Below are 24,204 nucleotides of genomic sequence, written 5' to 3'. Positions count from 1 at the left end.
CCCCGCCCCCCCGGCTGCGCTGTACTCAGGGCTGTGACTGGTGCGCGGAATGACCCTTGCGCTGTCCCATAGTTCCCCACCATGCTCCCGCCTCCGGGCTCTCCCCGGCCAATCAGAGGAGGGGCAAGGTTCCCCGCGCGCTGACCGACCAAGCGCGGTGGAGGGGCGGGGCTCCCGCGTGGCCAACCGAGAGGCGGCGCGGTCGGAGCCAATCAGAGAGTGGGGGGGCGGGGCCGAGCGGCGGAGGGCTTGTGCGGGGGAGGGGAAGGCAAGATGGCGGCTGCGGAGTGAGGTCAGTGTGGATGGCGGGGAGGAGAGCGAGGGGTTGCGCCGCCCCTCCCCCACCGGTTTCTCTGGAGGGGGGGGACCCCTCCCCCCCCACATCTGAAGCCCGGGTCAGGGGAAGACCCCTCCCGTTCCCCTGCCAACTCCCCCCCCTTCCTTCCCCCCAGCTGCCCCTCGGTGGTTGGGGCGGGGGGGTTCTTCTCCCCGCCCCCAGCTGGTGCCCTAACTTCTCGCCATTCTCCTCCAAGCTGCCCCCCTGTGATTGGCAGAGGGCAAAGGATTTCCCATTCCCCCTCCCCACTTAGTGCCCCGCCTTTCAGCCGCCCCCCCTCCCCCAACAGCTGCTCTGGGGCTGGGAGAGGGCCCCGTTTCCTCTCCTCTTCGTGGTCCCCTCCTAGCTGCTCCTCTGCGGGTGTGGGTGTTCCCTCCCCCCCCCCCTTTTTTCCCAATCTGGTGCCTATCCTGCTCTTCCCCTCCCAACCACTTGGGGGCGTAGGGGATTTGTACCCTCCCCAAATCAGCTGACTTGTCCTGCTGAAAAATCCCACACCCACCTCCCTGCCTTGCCCCCGGTACTGTGCCCCCTTTTTCAAAACCGTTGTCAGATTCCTAGCCGTGGTGGGCCAGGTGTGTCCCCACACAGGTAGAGAACAGGCTAAGCCTTCCACGCACATGCACCCTGGGACCCTTCAGCAGGCCTCAATCCGAATCTGCAGGAATCTGCTCTAGGAAAGTGGGTCTGTGACTCTGTTTAGTGCTTGGCAAAGGAGCAGCTTTGTAACCTGGATGCGTCATTCCGCCTAGGAACTGGGCAGAGGCTTGCCAGACTCGTGCCACGTAGAGCAACAAACCCCTGTCAGATAGTAACAATTCTCACTCGTTTTTCTTCTGGGCTAGTGATTTTAAAATGATAAGCTCTGTAGTCAGTTACCAATCCCATAAACCATCTTGTCTCACTTGACTGAGACCGTGCCTATCAATGTGGTAGCTGGAGTTCCTGCCCACCAGAAATATTAACTTCCTGTTTTCCTTTCTTCCAGGGGACTTGTATTCGTGGTCTCTGGGGCTTTAGTGAGCTTTTAATGCGGAGAATGTCATGCAGGGGTTTCCTGAGGTTGCTGGCACCACCTTTGAGATGGAGTATGTATCTGTTTCTATTCATTACTTTGAGTCTGATTGATGCTGGAGTGTTGCTCTGTATTGCTTTGCTATGCAAAAAATGCATTTAGCAACTATACTGGCTCCCAGTCTTCATAGAAATATTGGACTGGAGGGGACCTCGAGAAGTCATCTAGCCTTTCCCCCTGTGCTGAGGCAGGATGGCAGGCGTAACTATCAATAGACCATACCTGGCAGGTCTATTGGTGGTTTTTAAGCAAAGGTTAGACAACAACAGGGATTCCACAACCTCCCTCGGTAACCTGTTCCAGTACTTAACCATGCTTGGAGTTAGAAAGTTTCTTAATATATAACCAAAATCTCCCTTGAAACGAAGCTGATTCCTTCATGTCCTCCCCTCAGAGGAAATGGAGAACAATTGATTAGTCATCTTTATAACAACCTTGTACATATTTGAAGACTGTTATCCTGTTCTCCCTCAGTCTTCTCTTCTCTAGACTAAACATGCCCAGTTCTTTCAGCCTTTCCCCGTAGGTCTTCTAAATCAGTGTTTCTCAAGCTTTTCAATACCAGGGACCGTCTTGATGCCTCCTAAACTGTGTGAGAGAGATCTCCGGGACCGGCGCTGCTCCACGGACTGGTCATTGAGAAACTCTGTTCTAAATCGCTTATCGTTTTTGTTGCTCCAGGAACAACCAGCCAGGGAAAAGGAAGAAATAATCCTAGGGCTGCACAATTTGAATAATTGGGCAGGGGTTTATGCCTTTCTCTGAAGCACAGTTGGGAGGCAGGGTACTACGGTCCTATCTAGCATGGCAAGAGGTGGGATAATGGATTAGAAAGATGTCTGATGCTATACTAGATAGCACAGCATGAGACGTAATCCCTAGTGGAGAGAGCACTAGAGCAGAACTCAGGAGACCCAGGTTCTATTCCTGGTTCTGTCGCTGGCTTGTGGAGTGATCTTGGGCAAGTCACGTGCCTCCATGTGCTTCAGTTTCCCCATCTGTAAAATGGGGATGACGATGCTAACCTCTTCTGCAAAGTGCCTTGAGATGTACTGATGAAAAGTGCTAGGTAAGAGCTAGGCATTATTATAGATGGACCATTGTTCTGGTCTCCTACAGGAATAGATGGACCATTGGTACAGAAAGGGATGCCAGCTTGGATTAGTCGGATTGTTCCCAAGTGGTAATTAATGAAACTTCTCTTCCTTATAGGTATCAGTGCTTTCCCTCATGCCTTCGTACCAGGGAGATGGCCATTAACCCAAGCTCTGGGCCAGCTGGAAACCCGCACCATGGCAACCCTCAACCAGATGCACCGTAAGGGCAAGCCAAAGTTTCCCCCACCCAAACTCGGCCCCACCTTTGGCAACCCCCAGGTCAAGGGTGTGGTCCTCAAGACCATGATTCGCAAGCCCAAGAAGCCCAACTCTGCCAACAGAAAGTGCGCCCGGGTGCGGCTCAGCAACAGCAAGGAGGTGGTCTGCTTCATTCCCGGAGAAGGTCACAACTTGCAGGAGCACAGTATTGTGCTGGTGGAAGGTGGAAGGACACAGGACTTGCCTGGGGTGAAGCTCAAAATAGTGCGTGGGAAATATGACTGCGCCCATGTTCAGAAGAAGAAATAAGCGCCTCCGCGCTGAGAGGTGTCGTGGGATTGTAAAGTTCCCGGCATAGTAGGAAAGGAGTTTTAATCACGTCTGCATTTGTATCATGGCAGATATCCTCCAGAGACATTTCTACTTGCTCTCTACTGTTGTGAAGTATTTCCATGCAGACCATGCTCATTAAATTCTAACTCATCTCTGAGAGACAGGGTGGATTTGTGTTCTGAACAAGAGCTCTGAGTTATAGTCTCAGTTCCCGGAGGGTATGAGGGGGTGTCTCTGGCTATGGGGTCTCTTTGGAAGAGTCACTCAGGCTCGGGGGGAGGGAGGAGTCTCTTCCTCTGCTCCTGGGAGAGGGGCTTCTGGAGTGTTGATCAGGCTGTGGTACACTGGGGGACCCTGCAGGGTACCAGAGGTCTCCAGGGGAGTCACTCAGGGTGATGGAGCACTGGGGTGTTGCTCAGACCATGGGACATAGGAGGACTCTGAGGATGGGTCACATGGGGGAGTCATGGATTGGGAGAGCACTGGGGGTCTCTGTGGGGGGGGTGTCTCCCTGGGGCAGCTGTCTTTGTCTGGGGAGGGCTGGGGGGTGTTGCTCAGGCTGTGGGACACAGGAGGGCTCTGCAGGGTACAGGAGGGGTGTCTGGGGAGGGGGGCTCTCAGGGGGAGGCTCCCCCTGCCCCGAGGCAGTGTCCTTGAATAGAGTGGGGTGGGGTTACTGGGGAGGTAGGGCTGGTGGAAGGGGGGGGCTCCTGCTCCTTCAGCACTCCTCCCTCCTGTCCCCATGGCAACCAGCTGGCTCCCTCCTTAGCGACCAGTCTCCAGGGGCGGGACCAGCTCGGGCGAGGGGCAGGTTCTTTGTTCTGATTGGCCCTTCCGCCTCGTCTTGGGGGCGCGCTGCGGTTGGCCGGCGCGCGCGGGAGAGGCCGGAGGGGGGCGGGGCGGGGCGAGCGTGTCACATGACCGGCAGACATGGCGGCGCCCATGGCGCTGGGGCGGGCGCTGCGGCGGGTCCGGGCGTGGCGGGCGCTGCCGGGGCCGGGGCTGCCCGGCGCGGGGAGGCGGCGGAGCAGCGAGGGGGCGGCGGGGCGGAGCCGGCTGTACGAGCACGTGCGGGAAGGGAACAGCGCGCGGCCCCGCCTGGACATGGCGGCGCTGAGCGCCCGGCCCGAGCAGGCGGAGCGGGAGCTGGAGACCCGCAAGGGGCCGCTGGGGCCCCGGGACCTGCGCGAGATCGTGAGTCAGGGGCGGGGCCTAGCGGGAAAGGGGTGGGGCTTGTGGACGGGGGCGGGGCCTATCTGAAAAGGGGGCGGGGCGTGTGTGCGATGACCCCGCGGAAATGGGTGGGACTTGTGGACATGGGAGGGGTTTAGTGGTAAGTGGGTGGGGCTCACGGCCGGGGAGGGGGCAGGGGCAATGAGCGCCTTGGCGAAGGGGATATGGGTGGTTGGGGTGGGTGCTAGAGGAAGGAGGGTCTTGTGGAGAGTGGATAGGATAGGGCTGATGAGAAGGGTTTATAGAGTGGGCGGGGCCTATGAGGGAGGATGGATGGGGGCTACAGAGGAGTGGGAGGTTTATGGGGATGGGATGGGCTAAAGGGGAGGGACTTATAGGGAAGTGAGCTGTAGCTCACGAAAGCTCATGCTCAAATAAATTGGTTAGTCTCTAAGGTGCCACAAGTACCCCTTTTCTTTTTGAGGACTATAGAGGAGTTGCCGGGGACTACTGGGTGGGGTTTATGCGGATGGAGGAGTCTACAATGGATGGGTTTATGGGATATGAAGTGGGTCTTGGAGAACTGGGGAGGGGCCTTTGGGGAAAGGATAACAGAGAATGGGGTGTGGGGGGTTGCTGAAGTGGAGGGTACTGGCTTGCCTTCCTGTGTGCTGCCGTTGTCCCTGGCTCCTGCTGGGTGTGATGGCTCCATCTTTCAGATCAGCAGCCAGCTAACAGGGAGAAGATGGATCCAGCTTCCCCAAGCAAAAGCAACAGGGTGATCCTGACCTGATTTTGGTCTCTGTCACCCCTGCTCACAGGACTCTGAACAGCAGCCCTGAAACTGACTAGAGCCTTGTAAATTTCCCTGTTGCTATTTCTGCTGCTTGGATAAAGTTCTGAGCAGAAGCAGCAATGCTGCAGCTGCCTCTGTGTGGTGAAGGAGACCGATCAGGGTAAGGGGAAGCTGGAAGAGGAGGTGGATTTGGGAGTGAAGGGTATAAGGTTAGGAGGTTAAGCTGAAGAGTGGGATTCAGGGGGAAAGGTGATGCTTTGAATATGGGAAAGAAAGAAAGACAGAGCGGGTTTGGGAGAGTGAGAAGGGAAAATGATCTGCAGAATGGAAAATACCTGCTGCTTTGTAGTGTTCGGAGGAGCGACTGTTAGAGAAACCCCAGCTCCGAGCACTCATGCTGCTGTTTTCCATCCCCACCAGCTCTCCACGTGGAAGAGACTGGTGAATGTGCAAGAAGAGATTGGAAAACTTGAAACTGAGAAAGAGGAAGTCTCCATTCAAGTGAAGTACCTCGTGGTGAGTCTACACAGCAGCACCTGTCCTATTCCCCAATAAAAATACCCACTATCACACAGATGTCACGGTCCAGAACTTATCCGAGGGGCATCCCTGGAAATTGCACAGACACCTTATTCACTGTATCCTGGCTTTATCTGCCTCAGCTGCCATCTCCTCGGCCGTGAATGATTTCAGGCCCTTTCGAAAAGGTGACTGTGTGTATAGAATCATAGAAATGTAGAACTGGAAGGGACCTCTGTAGGTCATCTAGTCCAGTCCCCTCTACTATAGCCAGAGGGGATGGCACAGTGAACCAAACATCAGGTTTGAAACCTGTAGACTCTGCTGGATCCATGCTCTAGATCCAGAGTTGATGCAAACCTTTATCCTTCCCATTAATTCAAATTCTACATATTTTATGTTATGTGGATTCTTCCGATGAGACCAGAACATCAGAAACTGAACACTAAAACCCCCATATGGCACGTTTCTTAAGCATTAGGGGGTCAGATCTTCTTCCCCCTCCCGTCACTAATCCTGGCTGCCGATCGCTCTAGAGACAACAGCTTCATTTTAGTGCTGGATGAACTGTATCCATTAGAGAGAGTCTGTCAAGTGCCTTTTACCAGAAAGCAAAGGACTGTAATTGGGCGCAACTCCTGTTGGCAAAACTCCCATTGACTTCAGTGGGTGCATCTTTCAGTCTGTCGCTGTATGACCTCATAGGTTGCCATGGTAGCTCAAAATATGTGACTTTGGACTTTGATGACTCTTAAGCAAGGTGTCTTTAATCCACTTGCTGCTTCTGGTTTTTTTGCTTAACTTTATGGGCGGTTTGTGCATATTTTGTCTGGTTTTTTTCCCCTTCTGCCTCGCCCCCTGCCGAGCATGACTGATGAACCCTGCCCCCCCCCCCCATTCTCTAACCCCACCCCTAAGGGTTTTGTGCTGCTTTTGGATCCATTTCACACTTGTGGGCCTTTGAAAAATCCAGCAGCCGGCAATGCTTGGGTTTGATTCTCCCCTCATACTAGTGCAAAACTGGAGTGACCCCAGGGAAGTGGGTGGAGTTACACTGGTGTAAAATTGAGATAAGTTAGCAGAGAATCAGGTGCATAGTGTGTAGATTACTCCCGGGCCCTGGGGTGAGATTTTCTGCTAGGTCATAGGCTGCCCCCTTCTCCCCTATGTTTCCAAACAGCCCCAGTGTGCAATGCAATATTTCCATGTTTAAAACCCCCTGCTGCTTGTGGCTTCTAACAGCTGGTGTAATTTTCTGTCATCACAGATGCTCTGTTCAACATCTTAAGAGAGCGGATGCTGGGGAGCTATGAGGTTGCTCACTTTCATACAATCCAGACACCCCTGGTTTTGTTTTCTTTAGGCCGGACACCCTTCAGCAAGGAAATAGCTCTTACTACCTTCTGTTTTTCTTTTTTTCCTCCCAGGAGACCCAGGACAAGAGCACATTGCAGTCGGTAAGAGCCAGATTTTGCTAATGTAACAATCTGTGAAAGCTCAAGGAAGCATTAAGTGCACACTTGACCTCTGCAGATGGATGCTAGAGGGTCACACACTTAATTCCTTAAGTAGACTGAGCTGTAAGCCCAAGGAGAGCAGAATATTAAGCTGTTGCCTGTGATGTGTAAGGAGCAGCAGGGGGCACCAGAGAGATATCCACCAACTCACTGCAGCAAACGGCCACACTGGGTCTCTGACTTTGCTCTCACGTAGAGCACTGAAATCCCGTTTTCCGATTCTCCCCCAAATCAACTGGGCTCTGCGTCTTGATGCCTAAACTGTACCCTGAAAATTTGAAATTGATCAGACTGTAGCAACCCAAATCTGCTTTGATAATCCGTTCAGAAGCCGAATGGCCACCCCTAATAGTCCAGAAACTGACTTGGGTTTTTAAACTATGACATTAAGCATGCAGGGATCATTGGATTTCTTGCTAGCTACCTGAATAGATATGTATTAGTGGAGCTGTGCGACAGAAAACTGCAGGTGATCAGCTGTATTAGAAGGCTTCATGTTTAGGACTCCGCAGGGCTTGTTTGATCTGTGGCCGCTGGTTTTGGGCCATCCCTGCTTTTAGCATGAATGTGCTATTAGCAGAAGCCCTCGTACGTTACAGGCCCTGGTAGGAGCATATGGAGAGCTCCTTAGAAATCCTCCTTCACTAGGAAGGATGGAGGTTGGGGCAACAGGATGAGGTGTGGACAGGTGGCTTTGAGAGGAAGACAGGGCATGGGGATTAGGGCACTGGACTTCATGTGTGACCCTGAGCCGCAGTTCTCCAGCTATCACGTGAAGAGAACACATCTTTTAGTTTTACCCCACCTTTGTCTGTCTTTAGATTTTAAGCCCTCTGATGCATGACCAGTCTCCTTTTTTCCTGTCCTAATGCAATGAGGCTCTGGTCTTCATTGTGACCTCTAGGCTTTACTGCCATTCAAATCCCCGATGTTCAGGGCTTTAAAGAAAAGAGGGGCTCTCTGGCGGTTAGAGCGTGTGATGGGTGTCCCGTGGAATGTTTCCATTCCCAGCTCCGAGAGGGGACTCGTGGATTAGTTTTGTGAGAACAAGGGACTGGCTGGCCTGATGTCCGAGTTCAGTTCCCAGGTCTGCCGCTGTGTGACGCTGGGCGGGTCGCCTTTCTGTGCCCGGTTTCTAAATTTCTAGAAGGGGCTGATGCTGCTTTGAGGTTCGTGGTTGACAGAGGCAGTGGAAATGAATGCTGTAATACAGTGCAGGGTACAAGCTGTTGGGAAGATCCTGTGATACTCGGGGGCATATGGGCAATGAACCTCAAAGAGTGCCACAAAACTCGGCCATTGGATATATATCCGGCTCCTTTTTAATGCTGGATCTGGCTGAGACTCGCTCCTCCTCACTATGTGCTCATCTGCTCCCCCAAACAGCTTCCCGATTACGAAGCGCTACGGAACCGAGGTCGGGAAATACGTAACCAGCTGAATTCCCTGTACCAGCAGGAGATGGAACTGGATGAAAAGTACTATCTGAAGGCTCTGAAACTGCCGAACTGGACCCACCCTGATGTGGTAAGGCGGGGCTGCTGGGTCATGGGACAGAGGGTTGCTGTACGGGTGCACAATAGTCACTCAAGACACTGGGAGGCTTAACATTAGAGTTGGTAGGAAACTCTTATGAATACAGAAGAGATCCAGGTAAAGCTAGGTGCCTGTAGTGTATGTGGATTCAGTCACCTGGGCTTTAGATGTTGATATGGAACTTTCACCTTATTTCAGTCAAGTCTGTCCCTGAGCTTTGACTTAAACAGCTGCTCGTGTACAAGGGAGGGTGTAGAGAAGAGCCACGAAAGGGACCCAAGGGCTGGAAGAAATGCCTGACAGGAAGAGACTTAAGGAGCTCAGTCTGTTCAGTGTCTCAAAGAGAAGATGGAGAGGTGACTTGGTCGCTGTGTATGAATACCTTCCCAGGGAGAACAGACCAGGTGTGAGAAGATTCTTTAATGGAGCGGAGAAAGGCAGAACTAGGACCAATGGCTGGATGTTAAAGCCGGACCAAGTCCAGTTAGAAAGAAGGCACCGGTAAACAGTGCGGGTGATTAACCATCAGTACCAGCTCTTGATGGCTTCAAATCTCAACTGGATGCCTTTCAGGAAGATGTGTTAGCCAGCCACAAGTGCTTGGACTCAATACAGGGGTGACTGGGTGAAAATCTCCACCCGGTGCTCTACAGGAGGTCAGACTAGATGAGTGAATGGTCCCTTGTTCTGGCCTTAAAATCTTATTTATCCTCTCTCTCTCTCCATCCATCCTCCATCCTCCCACTAAGGGGAGCGTTGCCCCGGCATAGCACACAGCCGTTCTTACAATGTCATGGCCTCACTCTTTCTTTTTTTTCCTAACGGTGTGGAGTATCTGCAGCTCTAACAGCTAGACCCTGCTCCCCTCCCATTAGATGTATTGATTTGTGCCCGGCTCCCACATTTAACCAACGGCCTCTCATCCACGGACACAGGAGAGGCAGATCAGGGAGTCTGGGTGTGATTACTGCCAGGAGGGGAAGACAGGGCTGATCTCTCCAGAATTGCCCTGCCCTGTACGCTCCCCCTGCAGCTCTGGTACTGGCCGCTGTCAGAGACAGGACACTGGGCTAGATGGACCCTCGGTCTGACCCGGTCTGGCCATTCTGATGGTCTTAGAAAACCATGCTTAGGGCTTGCCTCTTGTGGAAAGGCTGTCTTGGCTCTGATAATACAGGTATAACTGGCCCAAAGCAGTGAACCCACACTGCCTTGCTAAACCGGCTAGAGCTGCTTCCCCTGCAGATCGTGAATAGGCGCGCTGCATTCTGGGTAAGCATCCCAGCATGCAGTGTTCCCCTGCTGCGTACTCTGCATTGGGGGATTTTTCTCACGCCGCCCTTGGAATTGTGGGACTTTGGGTCGAACGCGCAAACTCCCACAATGCCCTTTCCTGTGTCCTGGAATTCAGTTAGCCCCTAGGTGGTGCCGTGTCCCAAGGCCGGGTCAAAGAGAGAGAGATCCATGTAATTATGGGGCTCATCCGCTTTGGGTTTGGAGTGCGTTCCCCATGCCTCTCTTGAATCTTTGTGGTGGTCCCACACGACGTTTGATCTTTCCTTCCTCCAGCCCGTCGGAGATGAGAGCCAAGCGAGGGTGGTGGAGGTCGTGGGAGAGAAACCAGGTAGGAAGCGGATTCTTGGGGGGGGCGTGGGCGTTTCGGACCCTGTATGTGGGGAAGGGTCACATGGACCGGCTGCAAAGCCAATCTACAGCTGGTGTTCCTGATCCCATCTTCCCCCAGCTGGGGGGATCTGGCCCTCGGTTAGCCTTGGTTGTGACCTGCCCTCTCCAAATCTGCCTTGGAGATGGGAACATCTGCTGGGGAGAAGGGGAAAGACCGGCTTTGTCCCCGTGAGCCCCAGGGAACTCTGGGAGCAGCAGCTTACAGGCAGAGAGAGCCTGGGGATGGGGCCCTAGTAGCTGGCTTAGGGGGGTTCTGCAGGTCTTCGGCAGCAGAATGTGTGTTTGCCGGGGGGAGGGAAGACACCAAATATGAAGACATAGGATGGGAGCAGTCACAAATCATCCCTGTGAGGGGAGAATGCTGATAGTCGGAGTGCATGGTCACTCATGCATTAGCTGTCTGGGTGTCAGGACTCCTGGGTTCCATCCCAGGCTCTGGGAGGAGAGTGGAGTCTAGTGGTTAGAGCAGAACAGGGCTGGGAGACAAGACTCCTGGATTTTGTCCCCAGCTGTGGGAGGGGAGTGGGATTTAAAGGGTTAGAGCAGAGGATGATTGGGTGTCAGCACTCCTGGGTCCTGTCCTGCAGTTCAGAAACTAAATAACTTTGACTGTGTCTTCCCAGCTCTGTCACTAGCTCCCTTTGTGACCTCGAGCAAGTTACTTCCCTGCTCTGTGCCTCAGTTTCCCCAGCTGTAGCAGAGACTAACGCTTGCCCAATCTCCTGGGTGGTTTGCCCAACTGCCCAGTGCTTTCTGCTCACTAGATCCTGCGCAGTAGATGCACCTGCCGAGTACTGTGTCCACTGAGTTAGTGGGGGAAGAGTCCCCTACAGCTATGACGCGTCTCCTGGGACCCCGTTGTGACTTTAACCCTTTGTTTCCCCTCCCCTTCATTTTAGCTTTTGATTTCAAAGTGAAGGGGCACCTGGAAATTGGGGAAGACCTGGCTATCGTCAGACAAAGGTAAGATGGTGGGGGCGAGTGGGGGGGGGGAAGGGTTTGTTTTTAGGGCTACATTACACTGAACTTTGGGTTGAAATCTGATACCAAGGCCTGCCTGATACGTAGGCTTAATCCACCCGGCTCTGAGCCCTCCACGTTAAATGCTAGACGATCACTCTAAATTTGATAGTGCGACCGCTGCTGGAATCCCGTGTCCAGGACTGGGGCCCACAATTCACGAGGGATGTTGGTAAATGGGAGAGGGGTCAGAGAAGAGCCGCGAGAATGATGAAAGGGTTAGAAAACCTGCCGTAGACTCAAAGAGCCCAAACGCTGCTTTAGCTTAATGAAGAGAAGGTTAAGGAGAGACTTGATCCCAGTCTCTAGATACGTAGGGGGAGAGCAGCAACATGACGAGAGAGGGGTCTTCAGTCTAGCAGACGAAGGCCTGACAAGATCCCTTGGTTGAAAGTTGAAGCTGGACAAATAGACTGGAAATCAGGTGCAAAGCTTCAGGGCCGCTCTAACCCATGGGCCGCGGGGGGCAGAGAATAGCCACAGCACAGTGCGCTCCGGCCATGTCCCCGATCCACCCCCTGTGCTGCAGGCTGGGCCCTTTGCCACTTGCACACCAGCTGCAGAGACTGCTGCGCAGGGTGGCTTCTTGGGGGGCCATCTCCACCCACTGTGCGATCCCTTTACACTGCCGAAGGGTCCCGAATATATCTGAGCATCAGACCCTTGGAGCCTAAAGGGCCGTGACTTGCTAGCCCCCGCCCCCCCCTTCCCCCCCCCCAGCGTTTATACCTTCCTGCCTCTGGCAGAGGGTCAGGTTTGGAGAGACCACTCCAGACTGGGAGACTGCATTTTGCTATCCCATCGATGAGGCAGCTGGCCGCTGCGCCTGCCCTTGGGGGACCTCCAGGGGATGAGGAGGGGGCTGTCTGCTCTCCTGAACTGTGGATGGTTGTGAGGGGTTGAAATTTTCTGCACGTTGCTCGCAGCAGATTGGAAGGGAGAGGGCCGGATGCACAGATGGGAGAGTGAGGGGTAGCTGTTCACAAGCAGCCCAGGAAGTCAGTTTCACAGCCGTGGCTGCAACTTGCTTGGTTCTTGTGTCCTTTGGGGTGATGGAGGCTCTGGATCGCTCCGGGCAAGGAACGAGCTCAGGTCTCCTGCAGGGTGAAGTAACAAAAGGAAGGCGCTGTGGCCTAAGGACTGAGGCATGGGAATCCAGACACCTGGGTTCTATTCCGGTCTCTGCCACTGACATGCTGAGTAACCTTGGGCGAGTCATGTGCCTTCTCCATGCCTCAGTTTCCCCTCCCAACCCTGACCTCAGCCTGTGAGCTCCTTGGGGCAGGGACTGCCTCTGCAGGGCCCTGGTTTCAGTGGGGCTCCTATAATACATCTAATCGGGGGGAGCTGAGGATCGATTGGCTGGGGGCTTGACTTCGACTGGCGCTGAGCGGTTGACCTCAGAGTTGTGGGTGCTGAGCACCTGTGAAAATCAGGCCCTGGGGATACTGTCTACCTGGGAAGTCCTGGGGAAGAAGAGAGCAGAACCTTAGTCCAGGCAGGATGTCAGATAGTCTGGCCTGTAGCCCAGATTGGGGCTTGTTTGAGTCGAAGGGCTTGTCTCTTTAAAACAGCTGAGACTAGGTGGCCCCTCGAAGCCGCCGATCGCTTGTAAATGTCGCCTGCCCATCCACCATCAGGCAAATCTGCCTTGCATCCTTTGCGCTCTGTGCAGGGAGAGCCATAAACTCTCTCTGGCAGGGTGGCAGATGGTTGCTGGGGGAGCAACTGCCTGCTGTCAAGGCAGAACACCACAGACCTCGGGAGGCCGCTGGGTTGGAAGAGAAACAGCCATTGTCAACGACCCACGTCCTCGGCCAGCTACAAACGGATGAAGCGTTGTCAGTGGAGCTCTGGCAGCTTAAACCAGCTGCAGATCTGGTGCTTTAACGCCCAAGTGCCACGTGCTGGGCCATGTGTGTAACATGGCTCGTGTCCGCAGGGGATGCGGGTCTGTTAAGAGCCAGATTCGGGGGCCTGGCTCGTAGCAGCTTGTGATTTCAGCTCTCCAGGTGTTTGGTTCAGTCCCCTTGGGATGTCTCCCAAAATGGCAGCTGTCAGACACTGATTCTTGGGAACCTACCTCTGGCCTTTTTGGTAGTTAACAGTGTGATCTGCTCTGGCTAGGCTGGAGCACGCAGCTGCCAGCTGACATGGGGAGACGGGTCCCACTGGACACCTTCATGAAAGATCCTAGGTCTGAATTACAAAGAGGAAGTGGGGTCTAGTGATTAGAGCAAAGGGGGCCCTGAGTCAGGACTCCTGGGTTCTGTACCTGGCTCTGGGACGGGAGTGGTGTCTAGTGGTTAGAGCAGCAGGAGCTGGGAATTGGGACTCTGGGTTCTATCCCCAGCTCTGGGAGGGGAGTGGGGTCTAGTGGTTAGAACCGGGGGGTCTGGGAGTCAGGATTCCTGGGTTCTGTTGGGGGCAAGTCCCTTCACCCCTCTCTCTCTCTGTTCTCTCCTCTCTGTGAAATGGCAAAGATCTTGAGCTTCACCACCCTGAATCAGCCCTTCTAAAAAACCCACCCTTGGGAGGCTGGGACATTCTTATTCTCTCCACTTCCCAGGTGGGGAAACTGAGGCACAGAGCAAGGCAGTGACTTAACTGAGCTGCCTGAGGCAGTCAGAGGTTGGACAGAGAATAAAACCCAGGAGTCCTGATGCCCCCCGCCCCCGCTCTAACCACATCAAAGGGGCACCCTCCGATAGGCGTGTTGATCTTGTAGTTAGGGCATCAGACCGCACTAAAGTGATCAGCCACCTGCTGTGTCTGGATGCCTCGGGGGCCCTGAGTTGCAGATCAGCTGTTGCTCTCTCCGGGCCCATTAGCTGATTGCTGACGCCCCCAGCCTCCTGCAGAATGGAGGGGCCATAAATGTTGCATGGGTTGCCCTTTCTCCTCCCTGTTGTTCGGCTGTGGGCCTTGGGCACTTTCCGACATCAGGCGCGCCTCCCCTGACTCCCCCACTGCCCTGGGGTGCAGGCAATGGCCCGTCATGGAAAAAGTCTCCTCTCTCGGCGTCTGCACGGGTGTCACGGGGGTTGGCCAATTTCTCTCCCTCTTCAAGATGCTCCCGTGGCTCCAGGAAGGCGGGAGTGAGTGGAATTACTCCAGAGACGAATCTGGCCCCTTTGTCCATGAAATGGGACAATAGCTGTTTCCGTCTCAACTCCTTCGCCCACCATCCTTGGATCGTCACAGATTCCCCTCCAGAAGGGACCACCGTGATTGTCTGGTCTAACCCCCTGTATATCCCAGGCCAGAGAACTGCCCCAAAGCAGAACTTAGAGCAAAACTCTTGATTTAAACTTTGTCTCTGATGGAGAATGCCCCACGATGCTTGGTCAATTGCTCCAGTGGCTAATTCCCCTCACCTGTAAAATTTACGCCTTATTTCTTATCTGAATTTGTTTAGTTTCAACTTCCAGCGGTTACATCATGTTAGGCCTTTCTCTGCTAGATTGAAGAGCCCGTTATTAAATAGTTGTTCCCCACGGAGGTACTTATAGCCTGGGGCCAAGCTGCCCCTTAAACGTCTCCTTGTTAAGCTATGTAGTTTGAATCTCTCGCTATAAGGCAGGTTTTGCAATCCTTTAATCTTTCTCTGAGCTGCCCCTTCTCCCAGCATGCCCTGCAGGGACCCCGGGGGGTGGGGGCAGGGGAGATTGGGCTCCGTGACCCCAATGGTGACTGACAATCTGAAGCTCCCCACCACCTGCCCTGTGAGGTAGGGCAGTGCTCTTATACAGCTGGGGAAACTGAGGCACAGCGAGACTAAGCGACTTGGCTGTGATCGCACAGGGAGTCAGCAGCAGAGCTGGGCTCCAGGTTAGGGCTGTGCCCGCTGCGCCATGTTTCCGGGAGCAGGCAGTCGCTCCGTGTGTTATGTTGCCCAGTGGAAGTGGCTTGACATGGTCTCTCTTCCTTTCTCTCCCCATGCAGGCGCCTCTCTCACGTCTCAGGCCACCGCTCCTATTATCTCCGTGGGGCTGGAGCCATGCTCCAGCATGCCCTGGTGCAGTTCACTGTCAGCAAGTTGGTGAAACAGGTACTTCCAGCCGGGTTTGCCGTGTGGCCTGGGGGCAGCCCACTCTAGTGGTTGGAGCAGGGTGCGAGGCGTCTGGGCGCACTCCCCAGCTTGGGGAGCGGGGTGGGGTCTGGTGGCTGGAATGGGGAGGGGCTGGAAGTCAGGGGTTCTGTTGCCAGCTCTGGAAGGGGAGTGGGGTCTAGGGCTTAGAGCAGGGGGAGCAGGGAGGTTGGGCTCCTGGGCTCTGTTTCTGGGCTTGGGGAGGGTGGGAGTGGAATCTAGTGGTTAGAGCAGAGAGCCAGGACTCCTGGTTCCTGCTCCCAGCTATGGAAGGGGAGGGTGGGATCAGGAACTCGGACTGCTGGGTTCTATTTCCGGGCTTGGGAGGGGAGTGGTGTCCAGTGGTTAGAGCACCGGGAAAAGGCGGGGGAAGAGGGAGTCGTCATCAAGACTCCTAGGTTCTGTTCCAGACTGTGCCGCTAACTCGAACGTGTTTGAGGGGGTGTCAGGATTCGGTTCATTAATAGGATTTTGAGGCTTTCACCTCTGAGTTGCTGCTCCGTGCCCCACCGGCGTCCTTGGATAGACCCTGTGTCCTGCGTTTGGTCGGTCTCAGGCCAGCCCCTGCTGTCCGCAGCGCCAAACCGCCCCCAGAATTCAACCCCCTGTCGACAGCCTCCGCAGAGGCTGAATGGGGTCATGGAGCCCAATCTCCCCTGCCCCCCCCTCCCCGGGGTCTCTGCAGGGCATGCTGGGAGAAGGGGCAGTTGCCCTGGGTCCGCTGGCCTGTAGGATTTTCTCCTTTCTCTCTCCCTGCCTAGGGCTTCATTCCGATGGCCGTTCCGGACCTGCTGCGAGGAGCCGTGTTTGTAAGTGCCCTGGGGATGGAGCCCCGGCCCCTCCCTGCCCAGGAACATGGACGTCTCTGATCCCCCCCCTTCTCTGCTGGCCTTGGCAGTAGGGTCTCCCAGAGGCCAGATGTGTTGGTGCCGTGTTCCCAGCGCTGGCCCCCGACTCCTCTATCCCCGTGTTCCTGTTACAACTTGATCCCGCCAGCCCCCAGCTCTGGGATCCCAGTGATGCTGGCTCCTGCCTCTGCATTCCCAGCAGTGCCAATTCCCGGGTGCCCATTCCACCCCCAGCTCTGTCTGCTCCGAGGTCCCTCTCTGCTCCCAGGCACCCACCCTGTCCCCCAGCTCTACACTGAGAGTGGCAGCTGGCCTACTTCCCCCAAGCCCTGTATTCCCAGGGTCGTGCATTCTCCACCAGCTTGCTCCTCCCCCTGTTACTGGTGCTCCCCGGGGGTCTGCCCACCCTGCTCCAGGCCCCTTGCGGTCTCCCTCACTCTCCATTTTTCCCACTAGTGGCAGGGCCATGGGTCCATCAGCCGTGCAGAGTGTCTGGCCACCTCTCGGAACCTCGAATTTGGGAGAGAGGGAGGGCAGGCGTGATTCTGGGTGAGCCGACAGGGTGGCCACCCAGGACTGGGGGAGCCCTGGCAGGGGTGGGTTGCTCTACCGGGGAGCTGGACACCGTGGAAATAACCAGGGCTCTGCAACCTCTGCCCTTCAGGAAGGCTGTGGCATGCAGCCCAACGCCGTCCCGTCCCCGGTGTACAACATCGACCCGACCCGCTTCGAGGACCTGTGCCTGGCTGGCACCTCCGAGGTCGGCATCGCAGGTGAGGCAGGAACCGGCGGGCCGTGTCCGTCCTCGGCTTCCTGGTGCGACACTGAAACGCTGTGCCCCAGAGGTGGCCGCATTTCAGCAGCGGTGGTGGGGACGGGATGGAAGGGCCCAGGTCAATGTGAGATGAGGTCGGTCTGATCCCTGAGCCCCAGGGGGCGCTAGGCCCCTGGGCTGATGTCTGATCATTATGCTTCCTGCATTCGCTGCACCTCCTACCCCACACCGGTGGCGGGGCATATTACCCCTTTAAGGGACCGGCTGGAACCGGCAGCCGGGTGCAATCATGGCGCGCCCTGCCCTGCACTGGGGCTGTGTGTAAACAGGGAAAGGAAGCTGAGCCAAAGGGAGAAGAGACCAGACCTAGGCCTGGGAAAATCAGTTTTTCAGTTGTAAGTTTGGAGGCTCTGAGGCCAGGCCCTTAGAAACTGGATTAAGCAGCTTCTTTCCCGAGCTCCTCAAACGCTCCTGGAGCTAGGAACTCTGCCAGCTGGGATTGCTTCAGGGGCCCTAAAAAGGACATTTTAGTTTTAACCGGCCCCTTCTCGGATCCCAGTGCACCTCCCCGCTTAGATCTCAGGCCTCCAGCCGGCACCTTCGTCAGGGCAGGATCCCACCATCCTCTTCCTCCTGGTGGGGGACTTTGAGTTCGTCTACCCTGGAGCTGGGAGCTGTAATTCCTACTTCAGAAAGAGCTAGCGGGCAAAGAATAGCGGTGTGGCCCCTCCCCTGCGAGACCCCAGGCACCTCCTCAGACTAGCCCTGACTCCATCGCGGCTGCACTTGATTGCACACTCACTCGACCGGAGCGAGCGCGGGTACGTCTCCAACAGAGCGCTTAGACACCGAGTGGCCCTGCCCACGCTCCGTGGCTTTCTTCCAGGCGTCTCCGAGCCCCTCTGGGTTCTCAGCGCTCTGGTGCAGCCGGGGGAATAGCGGGCGACCGCTGCCAGTCCACCCGACCGCTGCCTTCGGTCATCTCGAGGCCGGGACTCACACGGTGGCCGGCGGACGAACGCCGTCCCGTTTCTGTGCCTGGTTCCTCCAGCGTGCCATAGGCTTGTGTCTTCTGCCAATCCGGTCGGTTTTCTCCAGTCGACGGTGAACGGCCTGAGTATTACGGAGTCGGGTACCTCTGTCCCTGCTGGAATTGCACCCCAAGCTCCGGCGTTGCCTTAATTCTCAGGCTGCCCCGGATCCGCCAGCAGCTCTGCCCCCACCGGTCTGTTCTCTGCCGCTGTGCCGAGAGTTAGCCAGCGACCAGTCGCGGCCTATTTATTCAGAACAAAAGCGCTCCAGAGAGAACAGATCTGGGGGAAAAAACCCCAAACCAGGAACCGCAGGCGCTCACCCGTCTTCCAGCTGGCAGGTCTCGAAGACCTCCAGGCACCCAGCAGGGCCTGTCTCTGGGCTGGAGCATGAGGGACCCTCTGCCCTATGTCAGGGCAGGCGCTTTGTGCTGTTCCAAGTGCATCGTGTGCCAGGGCCTTTGAGCCAGGTTGAGCAGCCTGGTCCCCATGGTGGTGGTAGTTCATTGTTTCGGGGTGGCGAGGGGGGGGGGGTTACATTAACTCCCCCCAACTCCTCCGTTGGCTTTAGATCCTGCAGGGAACATGTTTTCTCTCCTCCGCTGAGCCAGCAGTGCGGTCGCTAGCCAGCCCAGGAAGATCTCTCTACAGCTGATAGAGTGGGCTCTGTCTATTCCCTGCTTCCTCCGGCCGTCCACCAAGAGAATCCAGCAGCTCAGGGGCCTTGGTCTCATTGCTGCTGTACCCAGGAGAAGGGCTTAGCGTGCCCGGCACAAGGAGAGGGCCACCCCATCACCCTCTTCTGTGCCCCTTACTGAAACCCTCCTCCCCCTTTTTCCAGGCTACTTCATGGATCATGCTGTGAATTTGGAGGACATGCCTGTCAGGTAATAACCTTCCCCTTGCCTCACATGGTTTGTTTTTCACAATCGTCATCTTCCTTCTTGATCTGTCTCTCTCTGCTCCCATCCCAGCCCCAGCCCTTTGCCTGGCCCCTCCATGCAGTCCCACGGCGCTCAGCGCAAGAGCCTTCTCCCCCGCAGCGCTCTTCGTCCTGGGCACTTGCCCCGTATTTCTGCCACCCTGACAGCTCTCTGTCTCATTTGGAATCGCACCCACTTTTCCTCCCTCAGCAGACTTGGTTTCTCTGTCCCTCCGGTGTCGTTTATTCCCTGCCAGGGGTTTGGGGACGCTGTGCAAAGTAAATTGTTGTTGTATTTCACAAGGGGGGGGCGGGGATAGAACCCAGGAATCCTGACACCCACAGCACCTCCTCCCCCTCTGCACTTTAACCACTAGACACCACTCCCCTCCCAGAGCCCGAAATAGCATCCAGGAGTCCTGACTCCCAACCTCCTTCACTCCCAAGCCTGCCCCGAGACCTCAGGGTTCTGTTCCTGGCTCGGAGTCGAATAGGGAAAAGTCTGTACTTCGGTGCCTCAGTTTCCCCACTCTCTCCAATGGAGTTAATGATGCTCACCCCCATGGCAGCTGTGGGGTTTCTTTTCCCCCACCCAGCCCCGGAGAGGGCTGGAACAATGGGTTTAATTTCATGGCCTGTCCTGTCCCTTTCCCCTTTGCCAGAACCGTGTGTTCCAGCACATGCTACAGAACCGAGACAGACACCGGCAAGGAGCCCTGGGGGTTGTACAGAGTCCATCAGTTCACCAAGGTAGGGGAGCCGTTCAATCTCTTGGGGCAAGGGGGAATGGGAGATTAGAACCCAGGAGTCCTGACTCCCAGCCCCCTGCTCTAACAACTAGACCCCTCTGCAAGAGGCAGGGCCACCTTCCCTTTGCTGATTTGGGGGGAGAGGGTGAGCAGAGAGGCGCTTAGTTTCCATACAGGATCCCGCTCTGGGTTGCTCCAGCTACTGGCCAAAGGGGCTTATCTGCGTTGGGACCTGGACTGAGATCCTCTGTCCTACCCTAGCCGCTGACCCGATGCGGGAGCGGACTGCCAGCGCCTCCTCCCCGGGGCTGGATCAGAACCGACACCTTCTGGGCCGACCGCTCCCCACCAGCCTGGCATCTTCGGGTCAGGAGGGTCCTGTCACAGGGCACTGACAGCAGGGTGGCATTCCAAGATCCCAGCCCCGGGGGACAGGGTCAGTGCAGGTCGAGGGAGGTGGGGCCTGGGAGCCCTCCCGAATAAAAGGCCCGTGGGACGGTGCGAGGAGCGGCGCCCGGTCCCAGGCGGGGTGGCAGCGGCTCCTCCCACCTGACGCGCCAGTTTCTCCCCTCCCCCCCCCCACAGGTGGAGATGTTCGGGGTGACGGCGGCGGAGAGCGGGGAGGAGAGCGCCGCCTTGCTGGAGGAGTTCCTCGCCCTGCAGAAGGAGATCTTCTCCGAGCTGGGGCTGCACTACAAGTGAGCGGGGAAGGGGAGGCTGGGAGTTCTGCAGGCCTTTGTCAAAAGGGGAGCTATGGGGCAGGGGTGGGGAGCACCCCCGCAAGGGTTACCCTTCCGCCCTCCTTGGCGGCTCAGGGCCGCTTTCCCGGCTCGGCTGGGGAAAACGGCCCCAGCCCTGCTTCAGACCGGGTGCCCCGAGTGCTGGGATTGGTCTGTACCTCCCGCCACCTGCCTGATCGATCTCTCTGCGGCAGGGTCCTGGATATGCCCACCCAGGAGCTCGGGCTGCCCGCCTACCGGAAATACGACATCGAAGCCTGGATGCCCGGCAGGGGCAAGTATGGCGAGGTGAGAACCGCCAGCTGGAGCGGTGCGGGAGGTGGGGGGAATCCAGGCACCAAGGGAGCAGCTTGTCCAGGGGATCTGGGGCAAAGGGGGCAGCCCTGGCTGATATCTGCTGCCACCCCATGTGCCTTGGCTCCCTTAGGTTAGGATCCCAACCACAATGGCTGTCCACCCGCATGCTTCAGGGTGTGGGGGTGGATAGGCATGTGAGGGGTCAGGAAGGAAAAACACAATCTCACACACACCCCTAATGCAAATGCACTGATGGGGGGGGAGTCCATTTGTGGGGAGTGGTGTGGCGGCACCAGGCCCACTGGTCTGTCCCTGGGGAGGCGTGGGGGGAGGGAACTGGTCTGGATGTGGGGACAACCTAATGCCCTTGGCGGGTCATGTGGCTGCTTTCTGTGACTGCCGTCCCCCAAGCCACCTCCCGCCACACGGCCCCCTCCTCGCTTCCCCAGATCTCCAGCACCTCCAACTGCACTGACTACCAGAGCCGGCGTCTGAACATCATGTACTGCGACCGGACGGGGCAGCTCCGCTACGCACATACGGTGAGCCCCCGGGGCGGCGGGGAGATGGGGAACACCCGCACGCCCCCCAAAAGGAGTGAGGGGTGTTTCTCAGGCGATTTCACAGGAGCGTCAGATCTAGCTGGACTTGGGTGGGAGACCTAACAGAGCCTGGGTGCTGCATCCCAGTGCTGGGTGAGGGGTCCCTGTAGAAACCGTCCCCACGCCCCACCCCAGAGGGGGCTACGGCTCAGTACTGGGGGAGGGAGGGGTCCCTTTGTCTGTCAGGTTGGATCGTGCAGGGGGAAAGTTGTATGTTAATAAATTCATCCGCCGTGGGGGCGAGCAAACGGGGTTGATTCTCATGGCTACAGGTCCCGGAGCTGCTCGGGAGGCTGGCAGACGCGGGTCACCGGCTGGTGAGCGGCTGTGGGGCGGGGGGGATTAAACCCCCCCCCGTCATTCGCGCTGTTCTTCTCCCCAGGTCAACGGAACAGCCTGCGCTGTCCCGCGGGTGCTGATCGCTCTGCTGGAGTCCAACCAGCTCAAGGTGCGCTCCCGTCCCGCCGCGGGGGACATCCGTACCCCGTGTGCCCTGCGTTCGGCTCCTGGGCTTGGCGCCTGCTGGCGCTGGGGGCAGCTGTCCCCATTGACGACCAGCGCAGTGGAGGGGGGCTGTCCACACGGCCCCGGGGGAGAGGGCAGAGTTGCGGCAGCCTGGGTTCTCTGCCCCAGCCGGGAGTAGAGAAGTGGGGAGGTTCCCCCACTGAACCGGAGCCAGGCTAGGGTTGAATTTAGAAGGCACTTTCCCGGTTCCCGTTTCAGGCCAGATGGGGCCGTTAGCTCATCCGGTGCGACCTCCCGCACAGCACGGGCCGTTAAGTAGCACCCGGCGATGGCTGGACTGCGCTCGCAGCGTGAGGCAAGTCAGGGCATTTGTCCCCGAGAGCAAGGGGCCCCCAATGCCCCTGCACTTGCAGGGAATCGATGAGGGGAGATCTCCCCAGATGATCCTGCACCCCTGGCTACGGAGGAAAGTGGGTGTGGCGGGGAAGTCCCCATGTCCCTGCCAAGCTGGGGGGAAATTCCTCCCTGCCCCCCTTCTCTCAGTCAGCTGGGGAGCAGCGCAGAAAATTGGGGATGGCTCAGCAGTGTGGGCCCCATTCCAGATTCCTTCCCCCCCACAAGATCCAAGTTTTTTTGGGGAGCAGGGAGCATCCTTCTGCCCAGGCAGACAGGCCTGGAGCCGGGATGGTGGGGTGGGCTCCAGGTGGGAGCTAGCGGGTAACGTCTTCAGTCACTGCTGTTGTTTAGCCATGGGGGGGTAGATTTCCCCCCCTCCCCCCGTGCTGCGTCTTAACCACCCCCTGCCCCGTTCCTCCCCCCAGGATGGCAGCGTCCGAGTCCCCACAATCCTGCAGCCATTCCTGGGCGCGGAAATCATCGTCAAACCCAGCTACGCCCCCTTGAAATACATCGGGCCCAACCAGCCCAAACGCTGCTGAGCCGCCCACCAGGAGTGGCCGTAACGGGGACCAGCTGTTGGGGATTTCCCCCCCCCGCCCCCGGCCAGCTCAGCCGGACGCAGACGAGACACGCGCACACCCCGGCAGCATTCAGAGGGGCCTTTCCTGGCTTGTTTTCCGGCTCTGAGCCACACCCGGGTTATTCTCGGTGGCTTGTGACCCGTCCCTTCTCCTGCCCCCTCGAGTTGGTCTGTGGCATGTGGATGGGGTCTGAGGTGCTTCAGAAACCCCAAGATCCTTCCGGCACTGGACTGAGCTGCCTGGAGCCAGACCCCAGCACTGGCAAGAGGCAGGAAGCTGTGTTTTCCCTAGGACTCCTGGGTTCCTCCATCAGTAACCCCTGGCGAGGAGGAGGAGAGATCTGGCTTAGAGGCCCTGCGGGCTGCCGGTTCTCATCCGACTCGGGCCGGTGCTGGCTGCAGCGTATTCCCGTCGGCCAGCCCTTTGGAGACCCTGACGTGAAATGAGTTTTGCCAGGTCTCAGCCCAGTTCCCTGGTGGAGCCGCTTCGCACAGAGCAGGATTGGCACCAATTCTCACCGGCAGCCTCCGTGGAGAGGCAGAACGGGCCACGGAGACTGTACTTCCCTCTCGGCCGTAGCCAGGGTCCCCCTGGGGCTCTGGCAACCAAGCAGGGGGGCAGTGTGTGGGGTGGGGAGGTTCGCCCTTGCAGCTGCCCATGCTATGGAGAAGGAAAGGGAGATCCAGGCTCCCTGATCGGTTGCTGGACTGACAGCAGGTGGGCAGGATCCCAGGCAAGGGGCTGAGAGGGGGAGAGAGATACCTGAGTGGGGCAGCTGCCAGTGTGGGGCATGGGGTTCCTGGAGCTGCCAATCAAGGGAACGAGATTGTGCCACCCATTAAATCTGCAATTGGAAAAGGTTCTTCTGTTCTGAAGGTCATTGCTTAAAACACAAACTGGTTAGGGGAGGAGTGGGGTCCAGTGGGTTACAGCAAGGGGGGCTGGGAGTCAGGACTCCTGGGTTCTCTCCCAGCTCCGCCACTGACTCATGACCTTGGAACAAATCACTTTGTTTCCCACTGTGTGGAACGGGGGTCACCCCTCCCCTCCTGTCTTTGTGGATCCTCGGCTGAGCCTTTCCCGGGCAGGGTGGAGGGGAAGTTGGTCTGGAAGGACCTGACCCAGCATCTGCATTGACCTCTGTGTGCTTTGGATCAGCCCTGTCGGGTGTCGTGTGGTTGGGAAAACCCTCCTGCCTCAGGGAATTCCCTTTGCCCTGGTGCTTTGAGATCTCCAGTCCTGCTGCGTTGGAGGGGAAGGCACCAATTGACTGTGGCGAATTGATCTTAATTGCTACTGTGGTCCAGAGTCGCCAGGGAACGGAAGAGCCAATGCTCCTGCACCCCCTGCTCCTCTGTACTCCAGCAGTTATTCCACGGAGGAGAGCGACGCCTGCA

The 24,204-nt window shown here is 57.0% G+C and overlaps 2 protein-coding genes across 2 annotated transcripts; both read left to right on the top strand.

Moving 5' to 3' along the window:
• The first annotated feature begins 240 nt into the window (after window positions 1-240).
• Window positions 241-3,218, top strand: MRPS12 (mitochondrial ribosomal protein S12). The gene is made up of 3 exons (XM_074937881.1): window positions 241-292; window positions 1,326-1,425; window positions 2,625-3,218. Exons 2-3 carry the CDS (start codon window positions 1,368-1,370, stop codon window positions 3,035-3,037), a joined length of 471 nt encoding a protein of 156 aa, XP_074793982.1. The 5' UTR covers window positions 241-292; window positions 1,326-1,367; the 3' UTR covers window positions 3,038-3,218.
• Window positions 3,219-3,991: 773 nt separating this feature from the next.
• Window positions 3,992-23,533, top strand: SARS2 (seryl-tRNA synthetase 2, mitochondrial). Its single transcript, XM_074937878.1, has 16 exons — window positions 3,992-4,255; window positions 5,451-5,546; window positions 6,977-7,006; window positions 8,453-8,593; window positions 10,172-10,226; window positions 11,188-11,251; window positions 15,254-15,359; window positions 16,160-16,207; window positions 16,911-17,019; window positions 18,894-18,939; window positions 19,637-19,724; window positions 20,309-20,421; window positions 20,658-20,751; window positions 21,210-21,302; window positions 21,745-21,810; window positions 22,649-23,533. The coding sequence occupies exons 1-16, from the start codon at window positions 3,992-3,994 to the stop codon at window positions 22,763-22,765; spliced, it is 1,530 nt and encodes a 509-aa protein (XP_074793979.1). The 3' UTR covers window positions 22,766-23,533.
• Window positions 23,534-24,204: the final 671 nt, after the last annotated feature.

The sequence above is a fragment of the Natator depressus genome, chromosome 23 (genome assembly GCF_965152275.1).
Source record: "Natator depressus isolate rNatDep1 chromosome 23, rNatDep2.hap1, whole genome shotgun sequence".
NCBI classification, from domain to species: domain Eukaryota; kingdom Metazoa; phylum Chordata; order Testudines; family Cheloniidae; genus Natator; species Natator depressus.
The sequence above is the reverse complement of the archived record's forward strand: the minus strand, read 5'-3'. Positions and strand labels throughout refer to the sequence as shown.

What these genes read in the sequence shown, in the direction of transcription:
- MRPS12 (XM_074937881.1), top strand. Translation starts at nt 1,368, where the DNA reads ATGCGGAGAATGTCATGCAGGGGTTTCCTGAGGTTGCTGGCACCACCT. An exon ending in GGCACCACCTTTGAGATGGA is followed by an intron (nt 1,426 to 2,624) that starts GTATGTATCTGT and finishes TCTTCCTTATAG; the next exon opens with GTATCAGTGCTTTCCCTCAT.
- SARS2 (XM_074937878.1), top strand. Translation starts at nt 3,992, where the DNA reads ATGGCGGCGCCCATGGCGCTGGGGCGGGCGCTGCGGCGGGTCCGGGCG. An exon ending in GAGTCCATCAGTTCACCAAG is followed by an intron (nt 19,725 to 20,308) that starts GTAGGGGAGCCG and finishes CCCCCCCCACAG; the next exon opens with GTGGAGATGTTCGGGGTGAC. An exon ending in TGGAGTCCAACCAGCTCAAG is followed by an intron (nt 21,811 to 22,648) that starts GTGCGCTCCCGT and finishes TCCTCCCCCCAG; the next exon opens with GATGGCAGCGTCCGAGTCCC.